The 13,113-nt window shown below is 41.7% G+C and overlaps 1 protein-coding gene across 2 annotated transcripts in view; it reads left to right on the forward strand.

The window, feature by feature from the left end:
* Positions 1–13,113, forward strand: part of LOC146171668 (uncharacterized) — a 56,830-nt gene that overhangs the window by 17,459 nt on the left and 26,258 nt on the right. The window contains exon 4 of one of the 2 annotated variants that reach the window (XM_084586432.1): positions 6,653–6,725. The exons of the other annotated variant lie outside the window; for it this stretch is intronic. Within the exon in view, the coding sequence (XP_084442558.1) occupies positions 6,653–6,725 (73 nt within the window). The remainder of the gene's footprint in view (positions 1–6,652; positions 6,726–13,113) is intronic. 2 annotated transcript variants of the gene reach the window in all.

Here is a 13,113-nt window from a genome sequence, read left to right on the forward strand (position 1 = left end):
GCAAGAAGGTATTTCACCACTGAGCCTCTCTATTAACAACCATCTCAAGCCTACAAAAACGTAGTTGAAGCATTATGGGGTTGGCACCTTGAAGGTGCCAATTGCTACAAATGTTCTCACAAGTGTTGCAAAGCCATACAGGGCCTAATTCCAGTGTGTTGAAATTAAGGAAGCCCCAGCGTCTCTCAAGTGAAAGCATGAGGATGTACTGCCAAAAAGCAGTGAAGTAAACAAGCTAAAAGAGGAAAAGACTGCTCTTTAGTTTTATCTATCCACCCTGAATGCACTACTGACGAATTCCCAAGAATTTTATAGGCACAAGCATAGGATGAAACAGGATATGCACAAGATAGGGAGCAGAAATATACTGCTCATTGATGTGAACTCCAAGCTAGTGGGAGTGCTTCAATGCATCAATGTGCTACACTCCACATTTGAATCAATGAAACCAAAATAGTCGAAAACTTTTAGTCAAACTTGATATTCAGTATTGTAGTGAAGCAAGCATTCTGTTTGCTGCTAGTCTGTTCTAAATTGTTGTTTAGGTCAGCTGTATTATTTTAATCTTCTGTACATGGTTTGGGCGGTTTGTCCTGGCTCGACAGGGAGGCATGCATAGCCAGCGAAGCACTGAATGTTGAATTAAAATTGACCAAATGAAATTCTTATGTATTTCAGGGATAAAAAAATGCAGTTAATAAAAATGTTTGGCCCTATAAAACATGTTCCAATACATAATTGTTCAAAAATTCTCTTTTTATTGCTCCAAAGCTGCTCCATAATAGCATCATTACTGCCCCCTGGGCTACTCCAAAATGTTCGAGCGTGCTTCCAGCCCTTATTTTGCAGACCAAAAATAATAACAGGCCTATTATACTACCTTGTAGTATGTTAGGTGTTGTACTGTTTAAATAGGATCAATTATTGACAAAAGTGATGATGATGATGATGATTGACAAAAGTGAGCTGCTTACAAATTGAGAAAAAGTTTCTTATTCAAGCAATTGCTAAGGAATCATGGCCCAAAGATGATAGGTCAGCTATCAGACAACAATGTGGAAATGGAATGAAGGCTTTAGTATAGTCGAGGAATACATAGTTATTTTGAGGAGTCTTGTCTTCTGTGTAGCAGCTCATTAGTAAGGCCCAGAGTTGCGTGGCTCATGATAGTATAGTTTTCTAAATCCGTGCTGTATTGGAAAGAAGGAACCTTCTGAAGCCTCCTAAAAATTGTGCCATGTTAGATGCAATGACGTGTTCGAGAAGTTTCATGACATACATGCCAGTGATATCAGGTGATAGCAATGAAAAGCCGTTCACACAATTACCAACATGCCCATTCTTGTTTTTTTAAACAGTCGAGTGGTGGTCATCAATGGTGTCTGGAGCATTTCACGTGGAACGACTGTTTCAGTACATATGGTAGTGATAATTGCTCGCACGATTGTGAGCTTTTGAAAATGCAATGATTTTTGTCGCTTGGTGATCCAGAGCTCGATCAAGTGTCTTGTTCAAAAAAAAAGTAAAACTCAGCAACACCTGTATCCTCAAACTCCTGTCATATGCTGTGGTTGCTGAAATTCGGTGTCATTTGCAACTTGGGCTTGACATTGTTGATCTGCACAAGAAATAGTTAAAAGAAAACTTTTTGAATTCTTTGGAGAGGCATGCATGTCTTGGAACAAAATTTCAAAATTTTCCTCCCTATCGTTGAGCAAATCTGCAAAAACATCACAAGATTCTAAGCAATAGTTGTAAAGTGGTCCTGTGGACTTGCTCTTATTTGGTGCTGCTAGAGTTGTAATCTCACCTGAAAGGCACAAACATCCTTGCCTATTTTTTTCCTGAAGTTCTGCATTCAAGATGTTCAGGGGATCACATAACTATGTGAGAAATACAAGGGGAACAAAGCCACTTCTTATCTTACACATCAGCAGTCTACCTAGTTTCCTTTCTGAGGTACAAAAAATCTCTTCAGCACTTTTCCGCTAGCCATCCACAAGTCGCATCTCTGCTGGATGATTTCCCAGTATGTTCTACCTCTTATTGCACAGATAGAAAGAGATTGTGAACTCCCAATGGAGTGCACTGCACCAAATACAACGTCCATGACAGATTTTATGCTCAGTGACGTGCTGCATAGTACTTCTTGGTGGAAGGTGCAATGCACTGTAAAACACTATCTGTTGACACTGAAACCTTCGTTCTCAAATGTCCCACAAGACTGCTCCTGGTTTCAACCATTAAAGGCTATCTGTCATTTGCAACACACACCATCCCTTCCTAGTGCTAAGTGGTGTGTTGAACAACCCCTTCAAGAATATTAATGTCTTCTGCTGTAGTCATACCTTTTATTGGGATAAAGTTTAGTAGTTCTCCTGTCACCTTGAGATCTTTGCACTCCTAATGAAAATGGCACACCAGGTGTAATCTCGAATGTCAATGTTTGTTGGCGAAAGAAGAAAATGCTTCAAAGTCCTCACACTGGTTCATCAAGGCATCTTCAATGTTGTGACTCAGTAATTTTTTACACAACCTCAAACAGGCAGCTTTTCACTGTAATACCTATCAGCAAAACACTTTCCAGATTTGACAGATATGGGAATTGATGCTTACTGTCACGATTTCTTAAGGTTCTTTGGCTAGACTTTGGAAAAATTCCTACTGCTTTTCAAGTAACGCTTTCAGTTGAGGCATATTTTCATTGGTGATATTTATTTATGATTTCTTACAGGGCCCAGAAAGACAGTGAGTGAGGAGGACAAAAAATGACATATGTAAAAAAAAAAACAGTTAATACATGAAATACAAAGCACAAATGAACAGAAAGTATTGTGCATTACAAAACTTAAGGGTACAAATTTTACATAATTAAAGGTGTTTAGTAGTGGCATGAATGCAAAATATGGTAAGTACATGTCTAGAAAAAAAAAGGTAGTGGTCATATTACTAACGTCAGTCATTGAAAAATTAAAGCGCACAAGAAACCAAAATAAAATTCCATAACAATGAAAAAAAAAATCACAAACTGCAGAACAAAGATAAAGAATTGTTAAGATATCACTACCCCGTCGGGGTGGTGCAGTGGTTACAGCGCTCGACTAGTGTTCCCAAGAATGCGGGATCGAATCCCAGCCTCGCCAGTCGCCTTTCGGTGGAGGCGAAGAGCAAGGCGCCCGTCTGCTGTGTGATGTCAGTGCACGTTAAGGAACCCCAGGAGGTCAAAATTCCGGAGTTCTCCACTACGGCTTCTCTCATAGCCTGAGTTGCTTTGGGACGTTAAACCCCTGAAACCAAACCAAACCTAAGATATCGCAGGAGAAAATGTTTGCCTAGCTAGTCATGGAATGATTAATGGTTGCACATACACGCAATAATGGCAGGAAGATCATTCCAAACTACAGCACATGGAAGTGCGGATGAATAAAAAGCTTGAGTTCTTCCGTGAGTGTGTTTTATGCTGTACTGGTTATGTAGGCAATGTGAAATGCATGAAACAGCTTCCAGAGGTAATGGAGGTGGCCTGGTGCTGTAAGAATATTTATGTAGTAACCATAAAAGAGCTATGGAGCAATGAATGTCTAATGGCTGAAGGCAGGTATCATGCTTGATCTGTGTTAACCTGCATAGCAACTGTAGTGTCATGGAGTACTTGTGTGTCGTGAGACAAGCAGGTCTATTTTGAATGGATTCTAGTGTGTTAATTAAGTAGCTTTGATATGGAATTATGCGGGTGATGCAAATTCTAGTTGTGGCTGTACGAATGCTAGGCATGCCTGTTTTCTTATGCTGTTAAAAGAGGTATGCAAGTTTCGATGCAGGTACTCGAGTGATGTGGAAGCTTTCGCACAAATGGCATGAATGTGAGTGGGCCATGAAATATTGTGCATCAGATGAATGCCTAGATACTTGTGCATGATGAAGCCCGAGACACTGTGATGCTCTCTGTGAGGTACGAAAAGTTATGATTAATACACTTGTGGCTTAAAATCTTGCATTTAGTAGAGTTGATATTCGTTTTTCATTTATTGCACCAGTCTGAGATTAGGTTCAGGTCATTTCGGAGAGCAAGGTGATCAACTATGAATGCGGTCATCTGCGAAAAATTGAAGGGAAGATAAATCCAGTAGATAAATCATTTACAAATATTGAAAACAATAAAGGACCAAGAACACTGCCTTGAGGCATACCAGGTGCTGCATCACAGAGTGAAGAGGTGAAACTGCTGTCGAAAGTAAGAAAGGTGTGAAGCCATGTCAGTGTTAAAGAATCTAGACAAAGAGCATCTAATTTAAAAACAAACGGGAGTGTGCAACACGTTGAAAGCATTAGGAAAATATTGAAAAATGCACTCTGTTTGTAGGTTGCCGTATATGTTGAAATGCAAGTCAGTCGTAATTACAAATAGTTCACCAAATTTCTCAGGATGGCAGGACATGAAATGGTATTGCATACTGTGCTCCTTTGGCGGATAAAAAACTCTGGTTTGCTCTGCAATTCACTAAAGAAATACGACTGTTCCACTTGCGGCTGAAATCTAATTTTCATTTTCAACTTTATGCTTTGTTCATGTCTTCAACAGCGACCTTCCAACATTAAGCTTTCAGAGCATAAAGGCAATATTTTTACTGTATTTTACTGACTTTAAAAAAACATTAAAATATATATTTTAAATGTGCAACGCAAATTAGAGCATGCAATCCTTAAGTAGCATTTGGCGTGGCGACGCATCGTAATGCAGCTTTCCGAAGAGTATCACAAGAATGACTTAGAAGCAGACAAAAAATAATTTCAAATCATCCCACAACAAGGAAAGGCAGGAGCCAGCTTAATTTTGTCTTCATCCTGGAAGCCCTAATGTTTGCCTGGAATTCCTAATCTCTGCTTGCAATAATTTGTAGATGTAAGCACGAATATTTTCAAACTTGTAGCCTTTCTCACATTGCATATTGTGGCAATTGCAGCGGTAGTTTTTCAGTCTATACCTAAGGGTAAGAATGAGGTTTTTGAAATGAAGGAGGAATAAGAACAAAGTTTTCAGCATGCTGCTGGCAATCAGGAAGGCCACACCTTGAAGGGAAAGAAATATGTGGCAGATGGAAATCCTTGCTTCCTCATTCAATACGGAAACAAGGACTTGGAAAGGGCTGCAGGCACTGCATGCTACCCCACATGACAAAAAAAAAAGCCCTTACAGTCTGCTCACAGAGGCATACTCTGTGTGTAATGCGATTTGTGCCCTTAGTGCCTTGAGAACTTGCTTTAGTTGCGAATCCCATTTTCTTCACAGCACTGAAAAAACATAATGCGATTGTTAATGCAGTGCCCCACAAGGCAAGTAATTGGCTAATTCACGGATTTAGTTTGCCCTCGGCTACTGGGAACTGCATTTTCAATGCCCTTTATCGTCACCTCAGCGGGTTCTCCTCATACAAGATAAAAGTTAATCAGTGACTCACAGTGATCTGGGTAGGGACAAGGCAGGATTTTACTGCCCTTCAGTTCTCACACCAAATTATAGCTACCTGCTGACACAGAGCAACAGGTAGCTGTGAGTGAGATCGCCTGGAAAGAGATAGACGCAATTAAAGATCAGTTTAGTGTTGTTAGGCTAAATGTGAATTAGGTGCTCTAACACTTCACATTTTCACTTTATTTTCAGGGCGCAAATATTAGCATACTGTCTTACTTTTCTGAAAGACCACTCTTTATAGTTATGTTGCTGCTACACGTATACTAAGCCATACAAACATATCCGCATGGCCTAGGTATAGTATGTGTGCCTGACTCAGGATTCAGTGGTCCCATTCGCACCTCAAAGGAGCTACACAAATTGGCTGCTGCTGCCAACTTGGCCATGTCATTTCGTCTCATGACATCACATAGCCCTTGAAACGGTCAGTGGCCAGCCATGTCACCTGCCAACTTCCACTTTCCACAAGCATGCTCGTGAGAAGGCCAGACAAACAGACATTGGAGAAATGCTGAAGTGGGATTCTTATGGGCGGCTGTTTAAATAAAAACATTCAACAGAACATTTGTTGATGACTCAGCTTCTCTTCAATGAAAAGATGGCTTAGACAGAGTTTTTGATATGGTACGAATTATACCATTGTCACTTATTGTGAAGAGAGGAAATTTAGACGTTGATGCAAAATAGAAGGGGTTCTCTATCTTTCTCTATATGCACTTTTGAATACAGTTAATGTTCATCCTGACTGCGCTTACATTAACGGGGTCCTACCTTTTTGTTTCCATGAAGTGACTGTCATTCCTGGCAATATGTTTTTGGTTGATCTCAGTTTAGAAACAAAGTTGGTGGTGAAGCTGAATCATGAGCTGACTTGTGAAGCCAACACATATTTCTGGAACAAAGGCTGAAATTTGAGGACCCAGCTCAACACATTCCTTCCCTCTGCAAGCCACATACTTGAGACTTTTATTATACCTTTCCAATGAATAGTCACTAGGCATCGTCATATTGTTCACTTGACTGCTTTTTCCACTTGGCACTAGCATAGTGGACGCTGCAGTGGAACTGGTTTTTCAGCAGCCTAGACACGAGAAGTGAACAATATGGTGATGACCATACATGCTTTCTAATTTGTCTCAATCTGCCTTGGTTCTGAAGAAAGTGTTTTTTTTTTTTCAGCATCGCTTCCTGGATTCATCAAAAGCGCCCAAGAGACACTTTTTTGCTGACGACGGTTACCATCTGTCAGCTGGTGAGGGTATTCGGGAGGTGTCCGAGATCGTTGTCAGGGCCTTGGCTAAAGTGTACGGAGCAGGCATCCTTGGACCTTTCTCTAGAGCACCAGCCAGGCACATCATTTTTCGGTGCAGTCTCTGCGGTTCGAAGGGCCACGAGTACGGGGAGTGCTATGAGTACTGCAGGCTGTAGGACCTGCACTGTAACCTACAGGACTCATAGCAGTGGGTATTGCCGTGAAAGTGAGACCTGGGCCCGCATTCCAAGGTTACGTCGTTATCAAAGTGTCGCTGTCTCATGCGACTTCGAGTCATCTGATTGGTGGAAACACCGGAACATTATCTTCCAGTTTCGTGGTGGTAACACCCGGTTCTGGCATTTCAACCAATCAGATGACTCGAGGTCACGTGAGATAGCAACACTTCGATAACAACGCAAACTCGGAATATGGGCCCTGTTCGGTTTGATGCATGAGCTGTGCCCGCTGCTTGAAGACTGGGTACATCACCTGTGATCCTTTAATGTGCACTGACATGATAAATGGATGCCTTGTGCATGGCCTTAATTGAAACGCAGCTGCCGTGGATGCGATTGAAGGCATGACTTCAAAATCATCACTTAAGCACCTTAACCGCTGAGTGGTTCCTGTTATTTATTTATTTTATTTATTTAGAATACTGCCAACCCCAAAGGGGTCATTACAGGAGTGGGTTCACAAATGAGGGCAATAGGAGAAAACAAATGCACATGAAGAAGTACGAAAGTTACAGAACCAGTGCAAATAGTTGCTGCAACAATTTATGGGTCTAGATGGTGTACAGTTTGCTTCAGCAAAAAAGAAAAAAAACACAATAACAAGCCAAATTCTTTTTTTTTCCTATTCATGGTCAACGAAAAAAGGCCAGTAGCCTTGAAATATCAACCACAGCATGCTAACTGTGCTAACACAGCCTCAAGAGAAAATGAAGTATCAGAACGAGAAGCATGGTGGGATCGGTAAACTAAACAGTGCTACTACTTGATTTGAGGCATTTCTGCACTACCTGAAACATATGGCAGTACAGATGCGTAGCACCACCTGTTCATAATTGGCAATACCCAATTAGAGCCATTGCATTGTTAAGGGGATTATGGCACTGTATGTACTGCCACCGCAACTTGTAACCATATTAGGCCACAGTCAGTGCAAACCGTGCAGAAGCATAGCGAACAAGTGTCACATCCTAGCTTCCACGGTTGTTTAGTCATCTCTGAATTTCTCATTTTGGACGCCTTTCTCTACAGCATGCAATTTTATTTATGTGAGGCATTCAGTGGTTTCACATTTGTCCATGACTGAAGCATTAACCAGCAAGTTGCAAGCTGTAGTCATGAACTGATAACAGTTTCAATTTATCTTTTTGCCTCATCATGTAACTCTCATTAATACAATCCCTCTGGTAACGGCATTTTATTTTGTTAGCAATGCTCTGGACGTAAAGACACTAATACAGTTCAATGAATTTAACAAACAAGTCATCATTACATTACATTTGACTGCACAGAGGTGCCTCATATGTTGCTGGAAAAAAAAAATAATTCTTTCAGAAGTTACAGTCACAAAAAGATGAGAAAAGAGTTCTGAAATAATCTTCAGAAAATCTCTACTGAACCTTCACAAAATCTCTACTGAACAGTTTCAGCAGAACCTGCAGTGGAGAAATGCGAAAGCCTACTGCACACGGTACATAGAGCGCCCCTTGTCGAACACAGCCAGCATTCCGTTGAACGCATCAAAGTTCACCGGCAATCTATAATTGTTTTACAGGAAAGGAAAGACACCGTATATGTCACTCGCAGAATCTCGCAGACAAATCTCGCTGACAAATCTCGCTGACACGAGATTTTCACCATGAGCCTAGAAAGGCTTTAGCCTTAATAAAAAAGAAACTGAACACTTCAGCCCCCAGATATGACACGGTGCTTTTTTTTTTTTTTTTGAGACTGCACAGTAAACGTTGAATATTCTGGTGTGAATAAGTGTTTAAAGCACTAAAGATGAACAGTATTCACGATTTGTTGCTTTTAGTTATCTATGTTATAATCTACCTGCTAACATTTTATTGTGCATGTTACTTTCTGTGGACAATTCTGTCATCTTTTGCTATCCTTGATCACCGTGGCGCCTCTAGTGTGACCTAAATGCCATGTTAACATGTTTGAAGGAAAGAAGCCAACAGTCGGCGAGGCCAAGGAAAGCGTTGGGGATGTTACTTTATGTCCTTTTTTTTTTTTTTTTAATGCTTACTCAGATAATCACAGAAGTTAGTAATGTAATCTTGTTTAGGGGAAAGATAATTAAACACGAAGTAGCAGAAAAAACAACGTGCCGATGGTGGGAACAGAACCCACGACCTCCGAATATCGCGTCCGGTGCTCTTCCAACTGAGCTACATCGGCCGCTGTCCCCCCTGCTACTTGCTTGGGTATTTATGTTGTCTGTATACGAACCTTGAGAGTGTTCACCAGCTCCACCTTCAACCATAGCGGCGGACGTAGAACGTCCTTTGTTACCGCCAGCGTCATGTAGAACGTGATCAAGAGCGAGGGCGAAAGCTGTGCTAGAACCCTCTTACGCTAGCTATGGCTTCAATACTGCCAGAACTGAGACCCCCGTAAGCTACAAGCAGATCAATTAAGGGGAAATGAGGGTGCTCGTTATAATACATGAAGGAAAGAAGCCAACAGCCGGCGAGGCCAAGGAAAGTGTTGGGGATGTTACTTTATGTCCTTTTTTTTTTTTAATATTTACTTGGATAATCACAGAAATTAGTTATGTAATCTTGTTTAGGGGAAAGATAATTAAACACGAAGTAGCAGAAAAAACAACGTCCCGATGGTGGGAACCGAACCCACAACCTCCGAATATCGCGTCCGGTGCTCTTCCAACTGAGCTACATCGGCCGCTGTCCCCCCTGCTACTTGCTTGGGTATTTATGTTGTCTATATACGAACCTTGAGAGTGTTCACCAGCGCCACCCTCAACCATAGCGGCGGACGTAGAACGTCCTTTGTTACCACCAGCGTCACGTAGCACCCTCATTTCCCCTTAATTGATCTGCATGTTAACATGTTGGAATGCTTTGAAAAAATGGCTCAATACACATCTAAATGAAAAACAGGTGGTTTTTTCTGTGACAGCACAAGCCCTAATTTCTCATACAGTGTCTATAACACCACAGTAGTGAGGCACAAAATATTTTTAACTGTTTGTACTTGCATTTCATTCATGTTTTTTGGTTCTGCCCGTACTTGTTCAGTCAGCAGGCATGTTCGGATGAGGTCGTTGTTCTGAATTCGTGCTCGTGGCACTGTTAACACTCAAGCAAGTTCTTTTGTGGTCTGTACTTGTGCTCCAGATTGGGAGCTGTGAAATGGGCACCTACACAAAACTACCCATAATGTTTTCTTCATGAAGATGCCTAGATAAATCCAGATAGTAGGTGATTATAGTATTGGCTATAGAAATAGTAAGAGGCAGTTATTAGGCTAGTGTGCAGAATGCAATAGCTTGAGTAATGGATACCTTCTTTAGCAAAAATTCAGCAAACTGAAGCATTGGATTTGAGCCCGGAAAAGCCAGAATGGGGAGACAAAATATTAAATTGAGTTCATATTGTGCTCAAACCCTGGCATTGTGCAGGATGTAGAAGTAATCGGAAATATGAAATGCAGTGACTGCAGAATTAAGGTCGCAAATTAGTCTGTATTGTAAGAAGGAATGGAACTAAAAAGTAAGGCAGAAGTCCATCAATGAACTAGCAGTGAGAGAGAAAGTAGAGGAATTTTGGGTCCCGCTACAGAACAAATATGCTTTAAACCGAGGAAGACGACCTTAGCTTTCAAGCAGTGAAAGATAATTTGAGATATCATTACTTTTATTTTTATTTGTTTATTATAACCTCAAGGGTCCCCAGGTGAGACATTATTTGTAAGGTGATTCATTATCATCAGCCTGATTATACCCACTGCAGGGCGAAGGCCTCTCCCATATTTCTCCACTTTACCCGGTTCTTTGCTAGCTGCATCCACTTGACCCCTGCGAACTTCTTAATCTCATCCGCCCACCTAACTTTCTGCCGCCCCCTACTACGCTTTCCTTCCCTTGGAATCCACTTTGTTACTCTCAGCGACCATCGGTTATCCTCTCTTCGTACTACATGTCCTGCCCATGTCCATTTCTTCTTCTTAATTTCTACTAGAATGTCAGTAACTTGAGTTATTTCTCTCACCCACTCTGCACGCTTTCTATCTCTTAATGTTACCCCTACCATTTTTCGTTCCATAGCCCTCTGGGTTGTCCTCAACTTGGTGATTACAAGATGATTACAAAGATGATAAAGCCTCTGCAGTCTTGAAATGAGCAGGGTCGTAGATTAGCACAAGACTGCTGGGAAGGTCATTCCAGTTTAGAATGCAGTAGTGCGGACACAATGCGGGATGACCCTGTTAGAATGGCCTGTGTGGGATGTTCGACGTACCGGTTGGGTAAGTTGGCTGTCATGAGGAGAACTATAAAAAAACTTGTGATAAAGGAAGAGGCATGAAATTTGGCGATGGAAAGCGAGAGAAGGAAATTGAAGCTTTAAGGTGGATATGCTAAAGTATCGTCACCAGTTTGAAAGGATAAAGCGAGTAGCATGGTTACGTACAGATTCAAGAGCTGTGATAAGGTTAGCTTTGTGCAGATTAAAGATTGCGCTAGTGTGTTAAAATTTAGATCGCACAAGTGTTTTGTAAGTTAAGTTAATAATTTTAATGGAAAAGGAGCCATGCGTAGGTTACGACTAAGGTAGCCAATTGTTCGATGAGATGAATTTATTAATATGGTTAACATGGTAAGTTCATGATAAATCACTAGTTAGGGTAATACCAAGGTAATTAAAGGAGTTAGTGGAAGTAATGGCAGAATCGTTAATTTTATCAGCAGGCGGAGTACAATTTTGACGGTGGTGGAAAGTAGTACTGTCTTTGTGTTATTTAAAGAGATCAGCCACGCTGAGCACCATTGATGTATGCCATTGAGGTAATTTTGAAGCAGATGCGTCGCTAGGGTCATCCGCACCCGGTGTAAAAACGCCCCCCCCCCCCCCCCCCCCCCTTTCTCGCGCATTTTTAATCACAGAATCGCAACTTCCTTTCTACCTCTTCTGTTCTCATGGTTTGCTTTGAAATCAAGTTCGCTCTGCACCCAACCCTGCAGTGCGAGTGAATTGGCTTTTTTTTTTCTTTGTAACACTTAGACGCAGTGATGGTGCCCCACGACAAATAATTCAGCAAAACATCACATTAAAAGCACATATTTTTGTAAAATGTAGAAAAACTAGCACTTATAAGTTGCTAGGAAATTCACTGAGCAAGCAACTTAAGACAGGTGATTGCCCAGTATGAGACCATAAGAAAAAATGGGCCTTATGCATTACGCATTGTGTAAACATTCCATGCTTTTCGGTGTTTTGAAAGTGTAAGGCCGAGGAGCGAGAAAGGCACAGGAGATAAATGAAAAAACAAAGACTGCCGGAAAGATACTGCCAGTGGTCCTTGCTTGAGAAAGGAGAATGAACTACACGTACACAAAAAGAGGCGATGCGGCGGAGCGGCTGCTGACAGTTGCCGTCTAATGCTCCCGCGCACAGGGGTTTCCAATGGGTGTCGGGTACCTTAGCTGATGTTTACAGGGGATACACGCACATACACAGGCCGCTGCAACGTTAAAATGGTGTGGAGTCTCTGGCATAAACTAAGGCATGTGTTCAAGCACTCTCACAACAGTCTAATTCGGTCTACGAGAAGATCCAGTCAGTGCCTCAGCGAGACCAATGAGTGCATTTTTGTGCCTTCACACAATAATTCATTTCGTTCCCCCCCCCCCCCCCCCGCCCCCCGCCCCGCCCCTTCAAACGCTGCACCCGGTGCGGACCGCACCCGCCTTGCGACGCCACTGTTTTGAAGGACAGAAGTATCGTCGGTGTTGGTTATAGGGCGGTAGAGTACACAGTTATCTACGATGAGGCGGATGGTAGATATTAGCGTGGAAGGCAGGTCGTTCATGTATATTAAAGAGATTAAGGGGCCCAGGACTGTGCCTTGAGGCACTCCTGAAAGAACATGCGAGTAAGTCGATGAGAAGTTGTTAGCAAAACCAAATTACATGCAATCTGTTAAACAACTTCGGATCCGGTTGAAGACAAGTGAATGAAGATTTAAAAGGGACAGTTTGAGTAAGAGGCGGGAGTGAGGTACTTTATGGAATGCTTTCTCAAAATCCTAGAATAATGCATCAGTTGGGTATTGTGGTCAAGATTGGAATGAATATCATGCAGGAACAAAGCTGATTGGGTTTCACATGAATGACCTTTCTTTAA

Source organism: Amblyomma maculatum, unplaced genomic scaffold (genome assembly GCF_055883805.1).
Source record: "Amblyomma maculatum isolate TAMU_Amacu unplaced genomic scaffold, ASM5588380v1 scaffold_19, whole genome shotgun sequence".
Taxonomy (NCBI): Eukaryota; Metazoa; Arthropoda; class Arachnida; order Ixodida; family Ixodidae; genus Amblyomma; species Amblyomma maculatum.